Source organism: Aulonocara stuartgranti, assembly GCF_965226115.1.
Source record: "Aulonocara stuartgranti genome assembly, chromosome: 14".
Taxonomy (NCBI): domain Eukaryota; kingdom Metazoa; phylum Chordata; class Actinopteri; order Cichliformes; family Cichlidae; genus Aulonocara; species Aulonocara stuartgranti.
In genome coordinates, this window is record NC_138950.1 from 22,256,415 (window position 1) to 22,282,117 (window position 25,703).

At 39.1% G+C, this 25,703-nt stretch overlaps 1 protein-coding gene across 3 annotated transcripts in view; it reads left to right on the top strand.

Annotated features, from left to right (window-relative positions):
- Positions 1 to 25,703, top strand: part of pdgfd (platelet derived growth factor d) — a 54,823-nt gene that overhangs the window by 16,083 nt on the left and 13,037 nt on the right. For 2 of the 3 annotated variants that reach the window (XM_082503681.1, XM_082503682.1), the window contains 3 exons: positions 14,691 to 14,901; positions 17,826 to 18,003; positions 25,268 to 25,327. In XM_082503681.1, the coding sequence (XP_082359807.1) occupies positions 14,691 to 14,901; positions 17,826 to 18,003; positions 25,268 to 25,327 (449 nt within the window). The remainder of the gene's footprint in view (positions 1 to 14,690; positions 14,902 to 17,825; positions 18,004 to 25,267; positions 25,328 to 25,703) is intronic. The other variant, XM_082503683.1, reaches the window with a different exon arrangement.

The window sequence follows — 25,703 nt, forward strand, 5'->3', positions numbered from 1 at the left end:
GAATTCCTGAGGTCAGATGGCCCAGGATGTGAGTGGGCATTAAGGCGTCTGGGAAGGGAACTCAAAACTGGATTATAGATGGCAGACAGTTGGGTGTCGTAAACCACTGCCTTTGTTCAAAGATGGTCGCTCACAGTGGACGTAAATGGCTTCTTTCACTCCTCTTTCAAACCATCTGCCCTCTCTGTCCAAAATGTGAACATTGGCATCCACGAAAGAGTGTCCTTTATCCTTAAGATGCAGATGGACTGCTGAGTCTTGTCCTGTGGAGGTGGCTCTTCTATGTTGTGCCATGCGCTTGTGAATTGGCTGTTTGGTCTCTCCAATGTAGAGGTCTGGGCATTCCTCGCTGCACTGTACAGCATACACCACATTGTTAAGTTTGTGTTTAGGCGTTTTGTCTTTCGGGTGAACCAGTTTTTGTCTGGTAGACAAAAACTGGTTCACTACGATGACCTGGATGACTGAGAACCTTTTAATTATAAGTAGAGCTGGGCGATAGAACGATAACGATATGTATCGCGATATAACTTTTACTCGATAGAGAAATTAAGCTATCGCGATAGACCTCGCCGCTCTTGTCCTCTTAAAAAAAAAATAAAAAAAAAAAAGGTCAGCCGATCCAAATTCAGTAGCGCAGAGCCGAACCAATCACAGCCGCAGCGTCACGTCGCGTGACTTGTTACGTACAGCACAAGTGCCAAGCCGCACGTGTGTTTGTTTGGGAAGCAGCCAGCGAGTAATGGAGGAAATGAGTGTGCCGACTAGAAAAATCAACCGAGCATGACCGAAGAGAAAACAGATGATGGTTCCAATGCCGGAGAGATTGTCGAACGGAAGAGCCAAAGAAGGTCCGTAGTGTGAAGGTATTTCAGCTATTTCAAGTCTGACAAAAAACAGAGTAGCGTGCACTGTAAATTGTGCCGAAAGCAAGTCTGGAAATACAATAAACTGGTGCATGCGTCACACTGTGCGCCACGTTATTGTTTCGGTGAGATGAATTTCTACAATACTGTTACTGTTAATTCTACTCTGCAGTGTTTAAATGCTTACATATACACACAGTTACTGTCCCTCCACACATACGACTCGGTTCTGCTTCTATGCCGCAGCTTTGTTTACTTTTTCCCACCGAGGCTTCTAGACTTCTGATTGGCCAACATTTCGGCACGCTTAGGAATCTAGCGCCACCTGCTGCTTTGGCATGTTCATAGCAGCGTTTTCCTTCATTTCTGCCTTTACGTGTGAACGGGATTATTTTTTAAAACGAAAACCGAAAATCTCCGTTTTCAAAAATACCCGTGTACGTGTGGACGTAGCCTCAGTCTCTGACTGGAAGCTCTAATTCGTCATTCGGCTTTTGTCAGACTAAAGTAACTGTTAACACTGTTTGAAAAGCTAAGCTATACAACAAGGAGAGATTGAGAATTTCCTTTTAGTTCTCAGTTTATTTGATATTGACAAAAGTTAGTCAGTTTTGTCTGTTCTTCTGTAAAACAAACTAAGATTTATTTTTAGAATTAATATTTTGTTTCTAAGTGGAATTGACAATTTAGTCTGTTTTGTTTGTTCTATTTTGAAACTTAAACGCTTTAGTGGCTGCCTTTTCTGTAGTTTGCAATATTTGCCTTTATTTATCTGAAAAAGTCTCATGTTCCTTAAGTACATCTACCCTGTTGAACTTATTATGGGAAATAAATATTTAAAAACAAGCTGCTGATTATTTCACATTTTACTTGTGAGCAACGGCACATTTAAATCTTACAAATATAGTTATTTGGCTTATATCGTGATAGATATCGTTATCGCCTGAAATGAAAAAAACATATCGTGATATGAAAAAATCTCATATCGCCCAGCTCTAATTATAAGTAAGATTTCCTACATGTTACAGCAGCACACAGTACAACAAAGCAAATTAGAGATATATTAGAAAAATAAATAAGAAAAGCAGTGCACAGATAAACTCATACATGCAGTAACCTACATACACAGAGATTTTTTATATGCATAAAGTGCAGTTGAAGTGAAACATGTATATTTTAGCAAGCATGTATTGTACCGTCCGACTGGAATGAAGTACCTATGATAGGGCTTGGTACTACATGCTGGCTGCACGGAGCTGTTTAGGGCCACTGCAGTCTCATGTAGCAGGTGAGAGGTGTTGTTCATAATGGAAATTAACTTGGCTGAGATCCTCCTTTCACCCACCTCCTCAGTTTAGGAGACTGGCCAGGACAGAGGTGGCCCTCTTTACCAGTCTACAAAGTCATTTCCTCCTCCTCTCTGTGCTGCCACCCCAGCAGACAACTACATAAATGATTGCAGAAGCCATCAATGTGTCATAAAAGTTTCTCAGTAATGTCCTGGACATCGCAAAAGACATAAGCATGCCCAGCAGCTGGCTTTGACTCTTGTACAGAAATGGGTGTTTTATTTAGAGATTGTAAAGGTGAAAGCATTTTAGAATCCACTGATAAACAAAGGGTACAACAAAAAACTCAAAACCTTATACATCCTAATAATTCATTTATTGTAGAAGAGTTTAAAATCAATTTTAGATCATGTGTTTAAAAGAATTACACAAAAACCTCATTCAAAATCGATTCCACGGGCAATCTTTTCACCTTCACATTGTGCTCCACTCCTGTTAATTAAAAAATCTTTGCTGGGAAATAACATGTTTAGTCACCTGACCTGATCTAGTAGAAATAAAATATAAAGTCTTTCATTCTTGATGGATGTGAATAACACTGTAGCAAAGCACTCCACAGCTGTGAGATCCCTCCACATTTTTCATTTATTTTGTGTACAGCGCTGGTTTCTGCTGCTTTAGAAAAAGTGCATTAGGGGCATGTTGGCCATTCTCCTGAAGCAATCGTTACTGTCCGAGTTTAGTGGACACATATCTTTGAACAAACAGTATGTGATTGTGTTGGTGATTTCACTGCATCTTTGTGAGCTACAAGAATACACCAATGGGCTGTACAGACTCACATTTATGGATGTGTGAGTTGATGTTTGATGATTCACCTTAGCAACAAACACCGCATTGTTTTTCTAGTCCTTCACTGATTATACTTTTTATGGTGTGCTTTTTAGATGGTTGAATAAGTTGCCTTTGCAGTGCTTTGGTTAACATCACAAAGTATTTCCAAACAACTGATGATGATCCACTTTCAGGGACAAACTTTTTTTTGCCCTGTGCTTTGCCAGATGTTAGAGTTTTGCTTTAAGTCTGTCTCCTAATGTAGTTTGACTTGGCCAGGCGAGTCCAGGAAACCTAAAGCTACCCAGAGAAGATGTGATCGGCACGGTGATTTAGGGAGCGCTTGATTGACTTTGTGTTCAATTGGCGGAGCACACATTTTCAGTATCAGTCAGTTATGTTCCTTTTATTGTGGGAAGCCAAAATCACGATGGAGATTAAAATTTGATTAATTGTGCAGAAGGCATAAAAAACAACAAGTTCACTGTTAGACAGGTTGAACAGCTCACTGCCTACATTTTAAAATTGATCTCACAGTTGGATACAACAAAATATAAAAGAAAATTTTTTTTGTAAAAGCAGAACAGAAGAGGTTTATCATCCACATCTATCTCCTGATCACCAGACCTGAGGTCTCTCTCTCATCCACTGTTCCCTCTGCTCTGCTTTAGTCTGCAGCCCTCCTCAGTTCTGCTCCTCAGGCCTGACACATGTCCGTCAGGCTGCCCTGCTTCAGATTTCCTTTATTATTAGTTCATATTAGTTTTCCACACCCTGGACTCTCTGCTCAGTTCAACTATAGCTCCCCTGCTGCTCTGCACAGCCAGCAATGTACCCAGTTCTCCACGTATCCAAATGTGTAAACAATTCTTATTTTTTCTTGAGCACAGCATTTAACATTGATTTATATGTAGTCAAAAACATTATCAGTGGTTTTACAAAAGACCATTTTAGAAAAAAGTCACGTAATATCAGTTGATGGGCTTTATTTTAACACTAGAACTGGAGGGCAGTCAGTTTGACCCTGTCGGAAGGCATAAAAAACAACTACAGTCCCCTGTTTATTTTTTTAATCAATCATATTCACCTAGCTTTGACTAATGTTATAGCAACGATCATATTGCTTGGAAATCCTGCAGTAGTGGTTTTAGATTCATTTCTATCAGGTCAAAATGACGTCCGCGGTGATTCTAGGTAAAATCTGTCATAATTGTTTTCTTCCAGACACCCCAAAATTCAGAATTTGGTAAATAAGTCTGATTTAGTAAAAGTTATGAGATGGTGGATTTGATTTTAACAGAGTTACAAGGTTTTTAACAATGTTAACATGACTTTAAAATCCCAGTGGGTCAAAATGACATGTTGGTGGTTCTAGTGTTAAAGAAGAAATAAAAAGGTCTTCAGCCTGGAAAACAAAACAAAAAACCCCCCAAAAAACAAAATCAGCTTAGGACTCCCTTCTCTTTAAGGCAACTTTACAGAGTGATCTTTTAGATTGGAGTTTCCGTCAGGTGGGTACCCTTAATGCCAAAACACCAAACTTTATCCTTAAAAGTGTCATCCACAGAATACTGGGTTATATGATGACTTTTTTGGTTTGTGTATAATACTTAACATCCTTTATCATACATATCAATAAACATCATTAAGACATTTTAACATATTATCTTTTCAACTCAGACTTAATCCCTGATTTCCACTCACTCAGGCACAAATCATTGAGAGCTGTTTGTCCCTTTTCTTTGTATCCATTAGACTAATTTGCCCTCATCAACAGGTGTTGAGTCATAGATGCCTGAGAGCCTCTTGGAAAAGTTAAGTGGATGCTAATGCTAATCAAAGGCCTAAAAGGATCATTGAAACTCACTGGTGAAGATGTGAGGGCCAGCTAAAAAGCTCCAGTACCAAAGGAAATTTAAATGCGTTGCGAGTCATGGCTTTGCATTGATGTTTTGTCTTTGTTTATGCCTTTGAAATAGATGGGAAAAAAAACAAGATAATGATGAATTTGCACAAATCTGTGCACATCACAACAAAGCAAGTGGAACACTTACACAAACATACACACAGAGTCATATATATATGCACACATAATAATAAATTTTTTGCATATTTATGAGCCCAACTCAGATATGCTCTTTTGTGTAACTTACACAGTTTTCATGTGTTGAGATATCTTGGGGCTTCTCTTGTTGTTTTCGCTGCGCAGTAGTCGTGGCCACTGCTCCATCTTTCCTTTTTTGTCCTGACCATCGTTTCCTCTTTTACTCTTGTTTTTCTCAACATCCCAGAGTTTCCCAGTTTTTCTCACACCCATTCCAGATTTTTTCATCTCTACTCCATCTCTCTTATTGTTTTGCATCCCATATCTTTCTCTTCCCCACCCTACCGTCTTTCCCTGCAAGGATGTCCACAAAGAGTTTTCTAGCTCAGTTAACAATAATTTGTTCACATCTGTTTGTCTAACCTCATCTGTCCGTGTCACAGGACACGCCTTTGTTTCAGCTTCAAAGGGCCACGAAACTCTTTCTCACACATATTCACACATGCACATTCACTGAAATGAAAAAAAAAACAAAAAACTTCTAAATCCACCCTACAACTCACAAACTCTTTCTTATGCTCTGTTTCAAATACTCATGCTGTCACCCTGAAAACATCCACCCACACAGACACTCACAGTGGGTGTAACTACTGCTGCGAGTGGAGAATGGAGAGAGGCGAACACCCGACAGTGTTTTGGAATTGCCCCCAGGCAGGGGGTTATAAGGATAAGTGCCCTGTCGGTTTGGTCATGATAAGCTTGGTCATGATAAGCATTTTCACAAGTGACAAGAAAAATGGATGGATCTGATACACACTGTAGTTTTACCTGCAGGAATCTGAAAAAAAGAGTGAGAGCGTGATGTTTGCATGTGAAAAGTTAAATATGCATGTAAATCAATGTATTTACAGCCCTGACACTGATATGACTCAGGCACCAAAAGCTTTGAAATACAAAGTTCTGCCTGATAATGTTGCCTAGCAACTAAGAGTTTTCTTAGCAAATGTTTCAAAAGTCAAACGTTAGTGTGTTGCACACATTTATAGTCCAGACGAAGTATTTGCCTCACTTTTTACCTGAAAAGAATCAAAATGAAAGTATGATGATCTGGCAGGTATTGTACATAGTTTTGAGCAAAGTCACAGGGAAGCAGTTGAATGACAGGTTGTTGCAAGAGATGTTTAGTCGTCTTCCGCAGCGTGTAACTACATCGTAAGCGAGTATATCTCAAGATATTTTCCCCTGTTTTCCAGCAAGTAGATGTAGCTCATGTTAAATATAAGCATTAACCTGTGGGCCTTAAAAATGAAGCCAATGTGGTGTAAAAATTGCAGCTTGAAACCTGCTTTAAGGGAACCAGTACCCATATGTGTTGAGGCTGTTACTCAAAATAATATATTACAACATTGTATTACTTTAGTTTTTTTGTTTTTAAGTGATGCATGACATTACTAAATTACTCATTTGACAAAGTAATTGTTGACTCTACATTGGACATTACTCTTACATTACTAGTTACCAGTTAATGATAATAATAATAAAGTTTATATATATATATATAACTTTACAAAGTCCTTTTCAGAAACAATAAAAAAAAGTACAAAAAAAGAAGAAAACTCAGCTATATTAGGCCAATAACATGAACATCAGTTCATCAGCAAACCTTATCATAATGAGGACAAACGGGATCTTTCTTTAAGTCTTTAAGTAAGTTATGAAGCCCAAAGAGCACTTCACAGTGATTCTTTTATAGATACAGGTCAGGGTAGAAATACGAGGTTATGGGCCTGTCTGCTCATCACTGCTGCTTGGTTACCTGCTGAAGATCACACAGGCTGCGTGATGGGGTCAGCATACTTATCTTTAATATCACTCTAGATTCTTCACTACTAATTTTGTATTAGTGTGTTGTCTTTGTAGACGCTTCAGAAGAGTCAGTGTTGTGATATCAGCAGCAGGTTGCTCTGTCTGACCTGGGCACAGTTTGCACTTCATGTTCTCGTCCTTTTTTAGAAATAAAAATAATTTCTCCACTCCTCAAATGTTGTAGAATGCTCCTCTATTTTCCTCCTTCACTGAAGTTTGCATTAGCAAGTGTGAAGGAAAAAGGGCATGTTATTTTTCCAATCTGCCCATTTTGCAGACATCGTAACAATAGTTACAACAGTAAAAACAGTATTGCAATACTGGCATTACTGCATTATAAATTTATTTTTATGTCATTACAAAGTAAGACACTACACTTAAAATAGCCGACATGTTTGCAGCTTGGTACAAACATTTTTTGGTCTTTTACCCTTAGGAAAAGCTGTGCAAGTGTGACTTTTTTATGATCATCTATTTCTAGTTTTTTAATTCTGTAGTGACTGAACCGAACCTCTTAACTCCTTGGTAACTTTTAAAGCACTTTAAATGCAAATATTCTTATATATATTAATGCACATATTCTTTGGTGGTTTTTAATACGCAGTACATCTAAAGCTGGTCGATATACTTTCTAACCACGACTTGATTGCTTACAAATATGGCAGAAGCTCTGTTTTGTGTGAGATAATAAATGTAGTGTCCACACTACATTTGCCTTGGCACATGCATTTCCATGTGGGCTGGTTAACACTATGCAGTCCCATACACCCTTCTATTAAACACATATTTTCATTCTTGATCATCTCACAAGTTATATCAAATGATTGCCGTCTTTTCTCTCAGTCAATTCAATTCAATTCAACAACAGTCACCTCAAGGCACTTTATATTGTAAGGTAGACCCTACAATAATAGATATAGAGTAAAACCCAACAATCATATGACCCCTTCATGAGGAAGCACTTTGGGGACAGTGGGAAGGAAAAACTCCCTTTTAACAGAACGAAACCTCCGGCAGAACCAGGCTCTGGGAGGGGCGGCAATCTGCCTCGACTAAGAGCCGTTTGTCTTTGCCTCCTTCATAGTGCAATCAGTCCACACAAATATCCCAACACCACACACTTTGACAATGAATGCAGAGGGCATGCATCAATTTGAATAAAAGAAAATGGCACAAATTAATGTAGGCCAGTAATAATTGTAAAGAAAATGTAAAATATCAGAAAAAGATGTAATATACTGATTAATTATAGTTGTTTTTTTTTTTAACTACATACACCAGAGGTTTGACCTGGTCACGATTCATGAAATATTATTAAATGTTAAATTTAAGACTTTACATTAGGCATCTATTACTAGGGAAACAAGGAAAAAGTGATTCATCGTGATTAGAAACAGAGTGAAACAGAGATGGTGCAGAAATGAGCAAAGAGAAGAAGCCAAGAGGGAGTAGATATGTGGGGTAAGAACTGATGCTGACCAAAGCTGACACCCCTTGGCATGCACTGTTCACCCCAGGATATATATGTGTATGTGTGTGACTTTTTCATGCCTTTGTGCTTGTGTTTTGAGCATGACAGAGAAACAAAGGGGCATGTTTACAGCTGATTTGTCATGAGAAAGTGGTAAAACAATGAGCCTGCATAAGCATTACAGTGAAGCACACACACACACACACACACACACACACACACACACACACACACACACACACACACACACATATATATATATGTGTGTGTGTGTGTGTGTGTGTGTGTGTGTGTGTGTGTGTGTATATATATATATATATATATATATGTGTGTGTGTGTGTGTGTGTGTGTGTGTGTGTGTGTGTGTGTGTGTGTATATATATATATATATATATATATATATATATGTGTGTGTGTGTGTGTGTGTGTGTGTGTATATATATATATATATATATATATATATATACACATTTAGCCAGATGAGCATTTAGCCAGATGGAAAAGGCTTTGGTTATTTCTCATGGGTGGAAATACTCTGAGCATGTAAGTGCAGCTCTCACATCCACAACCAATAAACACTCACATGTACACAAACACAGAAACAGTGACCCATATATACCCCAGTTCCTAACAGATATGCCCATATAAACCTATTGCATACACATAAACAACTAATGATAAAAACGAATACACAGACGCACACATTTACACATGCTCGTTGTGTTTATCAGCAGTTTTGCTGTTAATGGGCAGTACACTCTGTTACCAAACACAGATGAATAAACAACTCAGCAGATAACGCAGATGGGTCTGTCGTCAAAATATTTTGGGGGTTTTTTAAGCTAATATTTGAAAGATCATATTTTTTATTCATACTATGACAAGTATTTTTGTCACCGTATGAATACAGTTGGCCAAAGTGCTGCATACAAAGTACTACGCAACATACTGAATGGTTTATTGTTAGTGTTTCCTTTGCTATACTTTTTGAGGCACATCTGTCTAAACTGATCATTGAGTGCTTTCATGGTGCTGTCGTTATAATATCCTTGCTCTGTTTGCGTACTCAGTCCAGAAATAGTCCAGGGCTAGCATTACTCAATTCTACACACAGTTTTATTCTTATCTTTTTATGTTTTTCTAGACACCAAGGTGAGATGCTTCAGCAAATTGAAGTGATGCATATATTACCTTTTCCAGACTAGCTGTTTCTCTCTGCTGTCAATAAACTAATCAGCTGCTGGCTGTAGTTTTAACAGACAGTGTATCACTATGTCATCTTAACTCTCCGATAGAAAGCAAGTAAAGCACATTTTCCCCCAAAAAAAGTATTTTGACCTGTCCATTAAATACTTAACTGTGATTTTTGAAACAGGCGTAAATACTTAGTTAATAATCGTGAAGCACATCAAAAATAAACACCTGCTTTTTTTTTATTAAAAAGAGTAATGCCACCTTGAATGAAAACAGCAATCTCTGGGTAGTTTTTCACAGCTGAAAGTGAATCCATTACGTGTGTCCTGCTCTCTTGTATATGTGTGTGTTTGTGTGTGAAAGTTATGAGAATTCATTGTTAGGAGATGAAAGTCAGACAGGATATGTTAGACAGGGGATGGCAGATGTAAGAAATGGGGTCGCCTTGTTATAGGTAATGTCCTCTGGGACTGTGTCTCTGTGTGGGAATTCATCATACAGTATGTAAACTGTCACTCAAGAAAAACAGAGTTTGCTTCACACAGAACAGACACTTAAACTAAAAAATAGATTTACTTTTTTAATATTTACTCTTTGCACACCTGTGACTTCACCAAAATCTGATTTTAATTAAGAGAGAAATATAAAAGTTTCATATCTTAGCTTCAACATCAGATCCCTCCGAGCAACTTCTCTAAAGAGCTATTTTTCCTTCTGTGATGCATCATGTTGCTGGTGATTAGAGTGTGATTGGCACTGGGATCAGAAATAGATTTCAGCACCATGGAGAACATTACATTCTGACACTGGATGTGGGAGAGTTAAATTTAATTAGGGAAAAATTAACCACATACATCCTTCAAGACATGCATGCATCCAAATACACACATGTATAGTCTGAACCTTTTTCTTGTAACCTGCCACATCCATAAACACACACAGCCATGTATCCATGACTTCAGAGGACATTGCATTAACTTCCATTCATCTGATAGAAACGTACCCTAACCTTATCAAAACGCTAATGCTTTACGACAAACCCTAATCTAAAGCCAACTTTATAAAGAGCTCTTCATCTCGAAAGGGAAGGATTTAAATTTAAGGTACTTGTTTTTTTGTCTCATAAGGAAGACACAGACCCATAAAGTAGCAGGTTGTAGGTCCTCGCAAAATAATTAACACACACAGAAACTGACTGCCAATTAAACTCTCAGACTCCTGATCTGACACTTAAATAACTGTGACAATGATGCTGCGTGACTGTGTGGTGAGTTTGTGAGTGTGGAGCAGACGACAATGTGCGTGCGTGTTTGTGTGTGTGAGCAAGATGGTGGGGGTTGGAGGGGGTGGCTAAATGTAGGATTTGAGTCAGACAGTGATATTATCAGCACAATATCATTTTCTGTGACTGCAGAATGTTGACTTCCTGTCAAATACACATGCCCAATTTCATTTCATATAAATTATATGACTAGTTTAGATTAAAGATCCTATAATCAATAAGTTATAATGTGACTGAGGCTTATGTCTTGCAAAAATAGAAATAACAACAGCAAGGAATAATAATAATTAATGGCAGATGTGTTAGTCCATCGCAGGACTAACACAAAGAGCCCTATATACATTCACATTCCTACAGCCATAATCACTAATTAAATTATTAATATTGATATTTTAAATAATAATAATAATAATAATAATAATAATAGAACCTACACTGAACAAAGCTACCTCACCGTGGAAACAGATTGAAGTTAATCTTATCAGAAAATGAAAATGAAAATTTTAAATATAAGTACAAACCTGTGAAAACCTGAGCTAAATCTGTCCCTGTCCTAATATTTCCAGACTGCACTGCATATCCATCTGTGCCCGCTGATATGTCTGCTGGTTTCCGGATTCTGCTTAGTCCGTGTGAGCCATTTACCGAAAATCCTCAGCAGTCTGATAAATTGCACCAGTTAGTTTCTCCCACTGTTGATTCTGTGGACTGGATCTTTAATAGAAATTTCCTTTCTAATCACTGTATCATTTGCATTAATTTGCAACAGTGTCACTGACATCACTGCATGATTTATATTAAGGTCATGATGTGACTGCAGAACATCATCCAGAAGAGCTCACTGCTTTTCAAGCACATTTGCATATTTCCTCATTTTAGTGTCTGCCCTCTTCTTGCACACAGATAGACTCATACCTGTGCGCATGGACAGGTGCATTAATGGATGGGTGCATTAATTGGGTTGTGGTTTTACAGCAATTATGTGCTGGATTATTTCATGGTCAGAAGCACTGACTTCTATCTCTTGATGTATTTCAGTAGACAGATGCTTCATGGTGTGATAAAAAGTGGCGCTAACGTGTATTTACGGTTATATGTATTGGACATTGTAAGCAATGCACACGCTGTGCTTGCGACCACTTGCAGTCACATGAGATTTAATGCAAATTCTTTATGAAAAGAACAGAAACAGACATACTCTGTTCACCAGGGGTATAGTTAGGTTAGAGTTCCTCACATATAAGCACTTCTTTTGACTGAGTGGACTTACACAGCCAGGCTTCTGATCAGCAAAGTGGAAGAATTTCATTACAAATACAATTGTGCCCCAGCACACACATGCAGTCACATTTACACACATGCTCCAGACTAGAAGTACATGCTGCATTAATGCCCGCTGCCCATGATACACACTGGAGTGCTGTGTTAACTGTTGGAGCCGGAATTAGCAGACTGTTGAAAAGAGCAGAATGACCGGTGACTGAGGCGGAACTGCAGCACTGTAGAGAAGAGAAACACAGAGAGGAGGTGAAAGGTAAAGACGGGGCTGAGCAAGAGGAGGAATTAAGAGAAGCTCAGAGTGAAGTGGAGGAGGAGGAGGCCAAAGCTTCATCATCACCATCAACTCCCAGGGGTGCAGGCTGTGCCTTGATTATGCATTCAGTGCTCTAAAAAACACACACCACTCACAAAATATAGCCCTGTCAGCCTACTTCAGCACACAGCCTGACCTTAGGGAGTGTGTGTGTAAGAGCTTTTTTTTTCCCCTCTTGAATTTTCAGGAGCTCGGGAATAGATTTAGATTTGTGAGGCCAATTAATGATTATTGTTATCAAATGTCAAAAATAGATTTATGATTGCATTGATTAGTTGTGGCAGCATTTTGAGTGGTTGTAATTTCATGTTCACCACCAATGAGCAGCCGTTTTACTTAAAGCATAACTTTAGAACCTACCCATACAGCTTCTGTACATATAAACTTGTTACCTATATATAAACATGAAGCAAGAATATTTCTTCCAGATACTTTAAGTATTTTTGTTACAATAGATTGATGTGTTCACACAGATAATACTCCTTACCTAGAAGGCGCCCAGGAGGCAGCTTACTCAGATACCGAACCACCCCAGCTGGTTCCTTTCGATGTGGAGGAGCAACATCTCTACTCTGAGCCTCTACCGATTGTCTGAACTCCTCGCCTTATCTCTAAGGGAGAGGCCAGCCACCCTTTGGAGAAAGCTAATTTTTGCTTGTGTCCACGATCTCATTCTTTCTGTCACTATCCAGAGATCGTGATCATAGGTGAGGGTAGGGATGTAGACCGACCGGGAAATTGAGCGCTTTGCTTTTACGCTCAGTTCTCTCTTCACCACGACAGACCGGTACAGCGTTCGCATCATGGCTACCAGGGCACAGACCCTGACGGTTCGGTCTCCGGCTACCAAAACTAGCAATGACTCTTGGTTCCAAGAGAATTATTCTGAATGATTTTGGTGGGGGACCAGTTATTGTTGATATTCATGACCTTCAGGGAATGCATGTGAATATTTTTTGACCTTTTCTGCAGAATAATAATAGCAAGCCAAATTTAGTTAGTGACAAATGTTTCCTTGAACTGAAATATTCAAATGTAATCGGTGTGAAAAGGTCAGACAATAATATTGTTATTTGATGGACACCAGTATATAAATACATGTTTGATAGGAACACAACCAAGTCTTTGCCCTATCTGAAAGATATCAGACTTTTTTCATACTAAAACCCACATGTTATATTATACACACTCATTGTACACTTGTTAGACATTTATTAAGTCCACAGTATTAAGTATTAAGTTCCACCTTACATGGAACTCAAAGCATTTGTAGAAATGGTTGAAACAACCTCCTGAAGTTCATCTTGTTGGAATAATATTTTCTTGGCACACTTTGGGCCCTTTAGTACTAACTGAGCACTGTTTAATTATCATGTCCTGACCATGTGCACCACTGTATGACCACAGTATACCATGTTCATTTGGCTGTTTTCAGCAGAATAATGCATCATGTCACAAAACTCAGATGATCTTTTACTGGTTCCTTGAACATGATGATGAGTTTGCTGCGCTAAACGGCCTCCACTGTCAACTGATCAGTATTAGCGTAGCGCAGTATGAGCATATGTCATAATTAGGTTTTGTAGACATAAAATATCTTGACATCAAAATGATGCATTGCTTGTAAAAAGGGTTAATAGGATGCAAAAATGGTAAAGATGGTTCACTTTTGCCATCAGCAGGTGGTTTCTCAACAACATGATGATGTCACAATATTAAGACGTACCCATGTGCTAAGTCTGCCCACTGAAGTGTGGTCTCTTTATCATGTATGAGAAAATCGCGGGCAGACAGACATTTGATGTATTATAGTTGGCTAGTCTTTGGGTAATAGTATATATGTGGGCTGATTAGTAGATAAAACTGCAGTATGGAGACGGCTGTTTAAAGATTTCAGATACAAAGAGTGGGGAGAAGTTTCGAACTGTGAAATGGCCTGCTGGGTAACTACCGCAGTCTCACTTAGAAAACAAAGATAAAGATAAACCCAAACAAATCTACGTGATCCATTTCAATATGTGTACTCGGCACGCTCTTATTTAAATTAGTCTTTCGTCCTTTGCTGAGGATTGTTTCTGTATGAGCTGTTGTTTATATGTTTTGCGCTCCTCTTTTGCATGTCTTTGTGGGTGCCGACGTCTAAAAAAGTTTTTCTCTTGGGTGTGAAATTGCATCTGTGAACAATCTGCTTTGCTTCTTCTTCTATTATTAAATTGACTAACTAACTGATTAGCTGTAACCACTAACAGACAGCAATCGCCTCACCACAGACTTGTACCGCAAGGAGGAAAACATCACAGTAACGCCACAGGGTGGAGTCATCCACAGCCCACGCTATCCCAACGCTTACCCTCGCAACCTGCTGTTGTCATGGAAACTGCTGTCACCACCAGGGAGCCACATACACCTGGAGTTTGACGGACACTTTGGACTGGAGGAGGCTGAGAATGGAATGTGCAGGTAAAACTTGACACAATACAGCACGCGATCTAGAGAAGTAAGGAGGGCGACGTGAAAGCCATTCAGGAAAAAAAAGACAAGAGTAGTAGAAAAAGTAGAATACCGGAAACAAGGATTAAGGCAGTGAACAAAAAGAAGAAAGAACACTGATCATTTCTGAGCAGCTGTAAAGGAGAAACATCAGATGAAGGAAGAGTCATTTAGAAACCCGAGCAGGAGATAGACTGATGGAGAAGTGTGACAGGGAGGACAGGAAAGTGTATTGTGTAAAAGCCTCGAGTCTGAACAATAGCAACGGTAAAATATGTGTGAATTATTTGGTACTGTAGTCACATGGCTCCACAATAAATTGGAATTTAAATGAACTGAGAGAAAATAATATTAAAAGGTATAAGGTGCTGGAATCACTGTAGGAGAGATGGATAGCTGAAGTTTGCTTTCTTGGCAAGAACTATAAGAAGTTTGTCCTTGAGGGCTGCAGGGAGAAAATAGACTTTTTAATCCCCATATGCAACTCAGCCATCTTTGTAAGCACTTTCCTGAAAAGACAAGGGGGAGCAGCAGGGGGGGGTGGGGGGGGGGGGTTGAGAGGAGGAGGAGACAATTGAAAAGGTAGTAAGAAGGAGAGAGAGCTTTGCCCAGTCTTTCAAATCTTGTTTGTCATATTGATTATGTGTGTGTATCTTTGTGGGCTTATCATCATGCAGTTTATGGTGATGGTCTGCTTGGCTGAGAACTCATCATAAACTTCTATCATAACAAGTCTGATTACTCAAAGTGCCTCATAACCCTAAAAGTTACCTGAACCATTACAGTGGTGGAAGTGTCCATAAAGAAAAATTAGGCTTTATTCCAAAGTTGGTGTTATTTGTTATGCTCTGCGTTCAGTCTAGCCATCTATCTACCAGCTGTTTGTGAGACTGGCACAAAATTGGAACAGAATTTCATGGTTGGCGTCAGTGACTCGTTTAAAATTGCTTCATCAGCCTTTATGTCATGAAAATATTCAAAGTCTAGCTTTGCCCGTGAGGCTAGTTATAGCCATGGTGATGTCATATAGACAGTCATATATCAGGATATGATAAATAAAAAAAAATAGCTGGTCATTTGAAGGACTTAAAAATGTATTTAACATAAACTAAGCTAACATGTAGAAGCAGTGAGTGAACAACGGCAGCTTGTAGGTCCGGAGCATCTAGGTGTGTGTTAACGAAAAGTCAAGGAGGAAAGACATCAGCAGTGACCTTACAGGTACTGCTGCCTTTCAGTCTAGGAAGGTTTATATGGTCATTTCCAAACAATTTATAGTCCATCATTCTACAGTGAGAAAGATTATTCCCAAGTGGAAAACATTCGAGATAGTTGCCAGTCGTTCCAGGAGTGAATGTCCCATCAAATTCACGCCAAGGTCAGACTTTTAAATCCTCAAACTACAGCGAAAACCAAAAAGCTATATCTCAGACTCTGCAGACACATGACAGCAAAAGACTGCCAACTATGACTTGTTTGAAAGGTTTGTCAGGAGAAAGCCTCTTCTCTCTAAACAGGGTTAGCACTTGAACAACCACAAGACTTACCAAACAATGTCCTTTTGACTGATTAACCAAATTGGAGATGACCATCACTACAACTACTGCAGCCCTAGGATCTGGCCAACTCGCAATCACGGAGTCAATCATGAGTTCTATATACCGAAATGTGAGGCCATCTGTCTGACAGCTAAAGCTTGTCCACAATTGGGTAATACAGCAGGGCAAACTCCAGACCTTAACCCGACTGAAGACTGTGGAAGAACCTTAAAGGAGCTGTGCATAAACAAATGCCCACAAATCTTAATGAACTGAAGCAAGAGTGAGCCAGGGTTCCTGGCTATAACGACTGAATCAGGAGGTGTTTTGTTTTCACACATTGCTTCAGCATTTTGGTTTAGTTTTTATAAAATAAATAATGACATGATGTGATATGTCAAGTTTTTTGTTAGTCTCAGGTTGTATTTATCTAATTCTAAGTCCTGGTAAGGAGTTGATCATTTTTAATGTCCTTATATGCAAAACCTTAGAAGTGACATAATTGTTATTGTGGCCACGTGTGCTGTGCTAGCAAAAATGGAGCATCAATTCTGCCACAAATCACTGAACTTTTAGCATTGCAGCGAATAATTAGCTTTGTTTTTTAATTTTTGGGCATATTTATTTTGGCTATTGTCATAGCATGTTATTTAAAATGAACAGAATCAGAATCATCTTTATTTGTTCATCTTTATAAAAAACAAGTTACAGAAATTCTGATGTAACAGTATAAAAGATGGACGTAGCTACCGTAACCCAGTCCCAGTTCGAAGCCTTGACATGAGCGTTTCTGTCATCGTCATCTTGGTTAGAAAAACCTAGATGTGACGAGGAATAACACGTTTGACTATAAAACTGCACGTTCTTGTGATTGATCGTAAGTCAATCTTTAGTTTCATACCACTAAATAATCCTAATTTCAAAAACATAATACAGTCAAGATTTACAAAATAGACTTATTTATTTATTCAGTATGACTCAAAACGAGTGACTGAGCTGATAAACTCAGCAGGAAAGTGTTGACAGAGGCCAGGAGTTAACTGAAATTTTGACAGTAGTAATCCTCGTCCCTGCAGGAGAAAATACAAGAATATTATATGAAGATAAATTGGTTTATAAACTGTGATGGCTGTTTACTGTTTTCCAGCTCTCTGGCTGCTTAATCATGACCTTAGCAAGAATACGTTTTTTATTTCCAGAAATAATGTGCAAAAAAGCACCAAAAATCTAACTACCGGTACTTGTGCTTAACTTGAACATAGTTTTTTGTGTGTGTGTACAGTTTTAATCCTCAGCCAGTCTCTCTTATTTCCTACGTATTAACATACCTCTATGTTGCTCTCACTCACACTGCAGGTATGACTTTGTTGAAGTGGAGGACCAATCGGAGACCAGCACTATAATTTGGGGTCGGTGGTGCGGGCAGAAGGCACCACCCAGTCTAAACTCGAAAACCAACAAGCTCAAAGTCACCTTCAAGTCTGATGATTACTTTGTTGCAAGGCCAGGATTTAAAATCTACTACTCACCACTGGTAAGGGGCACACACACACACACACACACACACATACACACACGCACACACACACACACGGCTGATGACGAATTATTGGCTGTTATTTGAAACACAACATAAAGTCCTTCATTCAAGTGTGTTTTTGTTTTTAAATCCGATCAGTGTCAGACTCAGTACCACAGCAGTGCCCTAGGTAAAATGCCTCTTTGACCATTTTACTTGTGGCGGCAATAAAGAAAAGGCATGAGATGGAGATAAATAGATAGGAGAGTCAGGAGCAACAGAAAAAACACAGGATCTTGTAACGCTGTCAGTAGACTGCCAACATGTGTAAGCCAACCGTGCTTTTCTCACATGTCCATTCAACAAAAGAGGAGAGATGAAGGGATAGGTGAAGGAGGGCAGGACGGTTGGGGGGAAAAGATGAGAACATGTTCTCTCAAAGGCTGTCAAACAAATTGATAAGGAGATTAGCTTTGTCATTCTGTCGGCAAGAGGAAAGAAGAAAGTGAGGGAATCCGATATGAAATGTTCACCCACCCTATTATCAGAGGGGAAAGGGGAAGAGAAAGATCAGTGGAGAGACGCACAGACATTTAAAGATGTTCCCAGACTTCCTCATTTATGACAGAGAGAGGAAGAGACACAGCATCACAGACAGGGTTGAACTGGTGGCACTGCTTATTATCTGAGAAAAAAGAGAGAGAAAAAAGTGGTGTGAACACAGAAGGAATAAAGGTCTTAGCGGGCAGAGAGAGGAAAAGATAGATATCGTATTTATTGAAGATCCTTCCCTTTCCTAGTGCCATTTTCATATTACTTTTATTTACTCTTGCTGTTATTACAGTTTGTACTCTCCATAAACTGTATAGGGTGTTTAGGTTAAATTAGCCCTTAACTACCTCGACTGCAAACACTACACAGCAATGTCATTCAACCTAATGTAATGACAATGAAGTAAAAGCACTTCATAATAGAGCACTTGCCTAAATGTATCTACTTACTTCCTACCACTGGCGTAAACCACAAACTGCTCTCTTATCTCTCCCTCTCAGACTCTCATTGCATTTCGCTGCCATCCCTCCCTCCTCAGTCTTTGTTATTTCTCCTCTGGTCAAATAATCACCCCTCTGTACATTTAAAGCAGAATCCAGCTCCAGAGGCTTATCTCATTTAATCAGTTTTACCCATTTTTCAAAGCGCTCCCATGTTTGAGTGTGTGTTTGTCTCTTTCCGTCTTTCACACACACACACACACACACACACACACACACACACACACACACACACACACACACACACACACACACACAGTTTCCCTCCAGCTAGACTGGAGCTTTGTGTGTGGCTTAATTTAGCAGGTCTAATTTGTTCTCTCCAGACCTGCCGAACAGATAAGAAGGAGGAGGAGAAGAGGCAGAGGGAGGAAAGGAGGAAGTGAGAGGCAGGGAGAGGCAGGCAGAGAACGAGGAGAAGCAGCAGTGGAAGGAGAGAACAGGTGTCTGAGATGGTATCGGCATGTCAGCTAATGACTAAAACAACCTGAACTGAGAGAGACAAAGAGAGAGAGAGAGACTCTTGTGAAGAAGTAAGTTATATGAAGTGGACTAAGGTGGATTAGATAAAAGAAAAACATTAGGGAAAGTGAAACAGTCGGTATAATTGGGGGAAGGTAAAGCAGAGTCACACAAGGAAGCAAACAAAGAAAAAAAGTTAAATTCTTGCTGTGTTGACACCTAAAACACTTTATATCCAAACCTACTTTAATCTCAGTTTGTTTGATAAAAAGCCTTCCTTGGTCCTAATGTCTTAGATACGAAGACCCAACTTTGGCCAAGCTGCATGCAAGCAGAGCAGCAGACTCAGTCCTCCATAAGTGTGACTACTTTGGAGGAGTTGTGGAAGGATAACGAACCATAGCTTTAGCTTTAGCATAAATTTAGCTGAATATTTGGTGTTGATCCATTGCCACATCTTGGGTTTACAGATCTATCGAAGTAGATTGCTGCAAACTCACTTGCAATTCTGCTTGTGTGTACGTCACAATATGAACCCAAGAAAAATGTGTTCTTTAAAGCTAAATGAAAATTCTTAAACAGTGACATGTGGGAAAAATGGCACATCGCTGCTCATAATGAGCCTATATGGCTGCTCATTAATTAGTTAGGCTTCATGTTCTCCTTCTTTAAACTAGCTTTCTGGTGCTTATTTGAACCATCAGTATGTCAAATGCTGATCTAAATGAGGTAGTGCTGCACAAAATAGCACAAGTCAAAAAAAAGTTGGATATCTTGCTAATGTTTGTCCAATGGGGGTATTTATGTGGCTAGATATAAACAGAAGTACATGGAAATGTATTTCTACTCTATTCTTAAAATTGAAACAGCAATTGTGAGTGCAATTCCATCATTTGGGTCAAATTTCAGTTGATATGCGAGTGTGTGAGTATGTGTGTCTTTATTTCACATCTGCTAAACCACCCAAACGAGAGACAGACAAATAAAACCCTGTAGGCATCACTGCAGTCAGAGGTCTAACTTGTTATTCATGTCAGTCACTGTTTCCTCCTAAAACATTGTTTTAAACTGGTGTTACTCACCACCTGCACTGCAGAATTACATGAAGCAAAGGGTGCATTTCATTGTACAAGAGAATCTTTTTATAAAGGCCCCAAAAATGTCTTTGAGCATCTGAATATGCCATCTATTTACTGTGAAGGGAAGCTTTTCTTTGTTTATGTTTGTAAGAATATTATTGATTTTCTTTTTTTTTTTTTCATTGTTTTTCGTAGTGTTCCTAGTAAGTGCAGGTACGTCAAGCACAGAGAGTATCAGTTGCAAAACTTTGTGTCTTTTCTTTTCAGCCATGCTTGGGATCATTGTCCTGGTACATAACCCAATTGAGACCAAGCTTTAGCTTTCAGATGGCCTCACATCTGACTCTAGAGTAATTTGGTATACAGAGGGGTTTAGAGTCAACTCAGTGGCTGCATGGTGCCTGGGTCATGTGGCTGCAAAACCAGTTGAAGTCATCACCCCTCCACCACTTTGTTGACAGTTGTTATGAGGTGTTTGTGCAGTTAATATGCTGGGTTTGGTTTTCACCAAACGTAGTGCTGGGCGTTATGGCCTAAGAGCTCTATTTTGGTTTTCTCTTATGCTAACAGAGTCTCAGATGCAACTCTTTGATTTTTGGGAGTTTCTCTGAACATAGGATGGTCCAACCTTGGGCTAAATTTGCTTGTAGCACACATCTAAATGCTTCAGACCACCAAGTTGCTAAAACGTCTGCTTTTATCGAGGTGCTCAGACTTGCTGATAATCCGTTAATCAAGTGCATTTGATTATCAGCACCTGGCTGCTACTTACCCTTTTAAATCCTACAGAAACAGTAAGGAGCCACTGCATAGAGTCATATGACAGGACATATGTTTTGCATACTGACTAAACTCCTGTAATCCATTAAGTACGAGCCTGAATTATTCCTAGATCAGGAGTGACAACAGAGGGTCCAATCTGGCCCACTGAATGTTTTTGCCAAGTAGAAAAATTGCAGTAAAAGTGAGTGGGTTTTTTGAACTGCAAATTTCATTTGAGTCAGAGGTGTGAGTCATCATTGCTGACAAAGGCATTACCTGTGGGTTGCCATGCCACACAGAAGCCAGGTGGTAAAGCCAAAGAGCTTTGCCCATGTTAATTTGCTTTGCAACAATAGCTTTTCTGGTAAACAAAATACTGAATGTGGAAAATCTGAGACGTGTTGTTGGAATTGCACTTATTTCCCTCGAGGCTTCTCGGACAAGACATCACCTGTTTGTTATGTATAATCTTTCGTGAAGAGTTTTAATCACTTGAGATCTAAACAGGCCGTGTGGGGTCCATGGACTAAAATTTCCTGCCACTGATCCACAAACCAAACCTCCATTGACACAGCTGCAGGAATAACTGCATTAGTTTCTGGTTGAATATGTATTACAAAAAACAAGAGAAATAAATAAATACAAATTAAACAAGGAACTGTAACAGTAAGTCTTGTCAGTTCTCTAAGCTGAACATTAGCTCACGACTCAAACATAGATGAGACAGCATAAAATGTGGTCAGTGTGACTTAACTTCTAACTTAAATGTCCTCTGGCTGTGAGGGCGATAGCTGCTCATGCAGGGTAAAAGTCGACAGAAAAATGCTCTCTCCCTCCTCACCATCTACTGCTCACTTAATCCTCAGCTGCTCCACTGTCCAACTGTACAAAATGGAGGTTGAAAAGGGCAGCTCCCTGATGTCCCGCCCTGGGCTGCTACTGTAAATAAGACTGCATCCTCTCAACATTAGAAAATGTGGTAGAGTGCCTTGAAATATTAACGTTGCTTCCATGATTAGCATTACTTTGTTGTTGGAAAATGAGATTCTCCTCTCTGTGTGTCCTGTAGAATTGAAACTTTTCTCCTGACTTTTACTTCCTCTTCTCTGCTTTATTCACGTGATATTTACAAAGAATCTTATTTAGATCTGCTAACATATATTGTTCAGGGCACATTGCAGAACTTTAATCAGTTAATCTGAAGATAATGACCTGGCCTGCTTTTATGTTAATCACTTAGGCTTGTCTAATGTTATAAAAAAAATACGGTGCTGAAAAACAAAGCAGGATTTTCTGATAAAGCGTGACTTAAACATTTGTGAAGCATCCATCTTTTCATCCATTTTTGATCTACTAATCCAATTCACAGTCACTGAGGGTTTGGGACCTATTCCAGCTGTCACTGGGCAAGAGGTGGTGTACACTCTGGACTGAATTGTAGCAACAAAATAGTGCTACAATTCAAAATCTGTTTTAGTGAATAAGTTCTTCCCACCATATGAACATAGCAGCAATCTGCTCTTAATGCTCCCATTTCCAGAAAAAAGGTGTTTAATCCAATATGAGAACTTTAGAGAAAGAAATATCCTCTGGACCTGATGAGTTTGGTAGTAAATTTGGATTATTTAATCATTCATTACTGCAGATGCATCATTTTGTTGCTACAGTTCACAAATTAATGATATCTTTTCAGTATCATCCAGGAATTCCCTCCTACCCTCGTGAGACCGAACCTATTCATTATGTCCTCTGCAGTGGACAAAAAAAAGAAAGTTACACTGAAAGATGTCTGTGTAGGTTCTCAGTCAACCAGATCATGGTGAACTTCTTCTTCAAGAAGTCCAGTCCTTCTCTTTTCAAACTCCTTAGACTAAACTGAAAGACACTGTTTCCTCTCAGGAAAATAGACAGGTTGATGATTTAGTGCTCTCTTTGGATGCTGAGAAAGCTGTTGACCAAGCTGAATGGTCTTTTTAATTCACTGCTTTAACAAATTTGGTTTTGAGGACAATTATAGTGGATGGCTTGAAGATCCTGTATGAGGCCACTATTCTTGTTAATGGTCTTAGATCAGATAGCTTCCCAGTACATCAAATGTACTGAGACTCATACTGGTGAAAGGGCTAGACAATAAAAGAAAATACCAAATAGACAAATAAATAATGAAACATTAATAATGAAGCAAGCATTCTGCATTAATATGACATTGACCTCGAGTTGAGTTGAAAAAATTCTGTTTTTCATCTTTTTACTTTTTACTAGTACTGAAAATTTGTTTCCATTGCACGAGAACACATTTTTAAAAAGAATTATCTCTGTCCATGCCCTGTGATGAGTCAAGTCTCTTTATTCAATCCTATTAAGGATGACATGAAGCTTTTGATCTTAAAAGGAAACGGGACTAGGCGTCTCTAAACATGCATTTACTCAAGCACACAGGCGTGTTTTTATCACTGCAGAGGACATTGCATCAACGTACACTCATTTCCTGTTGTCTGTTAACCAGGCGTTAGGTAACCAAACATGACATAAACCTTACCTTACCCTAACCTTACCATGAAAATTTCATAGTATGAGTCCTCATAACATGAGTAATATGAGTGCAAACACACACATGCTCTTACACCTTCTGACCTCATTCACAGCTGGTTTGGGTGTGCAGTTATTTGTATGAGTACATTTATCCAAAGGCCACATGGAAGAATCTGTTAAACAAAAAACCTTTGCACACCGACTATCTTTGATGTCAACTCTATTACTAGCACACACTAAGACAAAGCGAGGGCGCTGTGTGTTTGAAGTCCAGTCGAGACAGATTTACTGTTCCACATTGACTGGGGATGGTATTTAAGACTCTTCAAGGAGAGGGATTCGATAGCTAGAGAGATTTTATGTGTGTGTAAAAAGTGTGATCTCTCAGACATTGTGTGTGTGTGTGTGCGTGTGTGCGTGTGTTTGTCTGTGTGAAAACAAAAGGGCAAAAAAGACAAGGAATGTGTGAATGAGTGCCAAATAATTCAGTCGGATGAGCGTTTCGCGTCAAAAAATGCTTTGACCAGAGTCTGATTACGTTCCCAGACAGATGCACATACAAAGGCATGCTGTGACCGGCTTCATTGAAAATTCTTTCAGGATTTCACTGACACACTGACAGTTTACCATCTGGACAGGCAGATACCTGAATGTCTTGGAAAACATGCGAACGCTCCACCCCGTATCCTGCAAGTTGACTTCAAGGGCAGCGACTTGAACAGTAAAAATGTGAGAGCATTGAATTGATAGATGGAAGCATTTACCTTTAGCAAGCAGAGTTTCCATTCTCACTCATCTTCACAGTCCTCTCCTAACCTTTACCTAGGATTTTATTTGCCTGACTTCAAATCCAATCATCACTTACAATAACTGTAGTTTCGCTGATATGTGAAGAAAAACACAGTTTGAGAAGATGTGGAAATATGTGCAGTATGACTGTGATGTCTGAGAGATTTAAGAGAAAAGGTCACTTAGGTGGCATTATCACTACACTGAAATACATACCAATAGTGGTTATAGGTCAGTCATTCACACCATGGAGCAGATACACTTAGGTTTCTTCACATAGCAAACCATGCATTAGAGGCGTATGCTGCAAAAGGTCACAGGGGATGGTGCAGTGACTGGGTGGGCTTAGAAAATGTTACTAAATGTTACAGACTTTGCCAATAAAGAAAATGTTTAATGTCCTCTTAAGCAGCATTTAAAGGTAATTCATCTCATCCCAACAATCTTAACCTCAACTTACTCAGTTGTATCCACATTTCTGCATTGTCAGTCACCTTTGATGTGTCACGTGTCATATCCATGTAGCCTCTGTGTGCAGACTTTTTAGGAGCTTATTCAGCCATAAGCAATAACACCAGTTATTTCCATTTTCTTTTTCTGCAGTATGAGTCTCCTTTGCCTGCATTGAACACCAACTGGGAGGCTGTCACCGTGCCCATGTCGGTAAGCCATTCTCACACAAACTTTATTCATGAGTTATTAGTATAAAAGCCTGCCTTCCAACACTTCCAACCCGTGCATAAATGCATTTGTAAGCACACCAGGAACAATGACTTGTAATTGTAACATATGGACCATTTGCATAGGCCAACACTCACCCACACAGAATACATTATTGCATGCATGTACTGTATTTAATATGCATGAACCTTACAGTGTCAAATGACTTGCTTCCTTAAACTAATGTTTAAAGTACGTTCCGGAAATCAGTGTAATTTCTGTAAGAGTATGTTCTTTGACTTATCTGATCATAATAATTAATAATAAGTGGGCTTCTGGCTGTGAGGAAATTTTAATACATATGGGTTGGTTATATAAG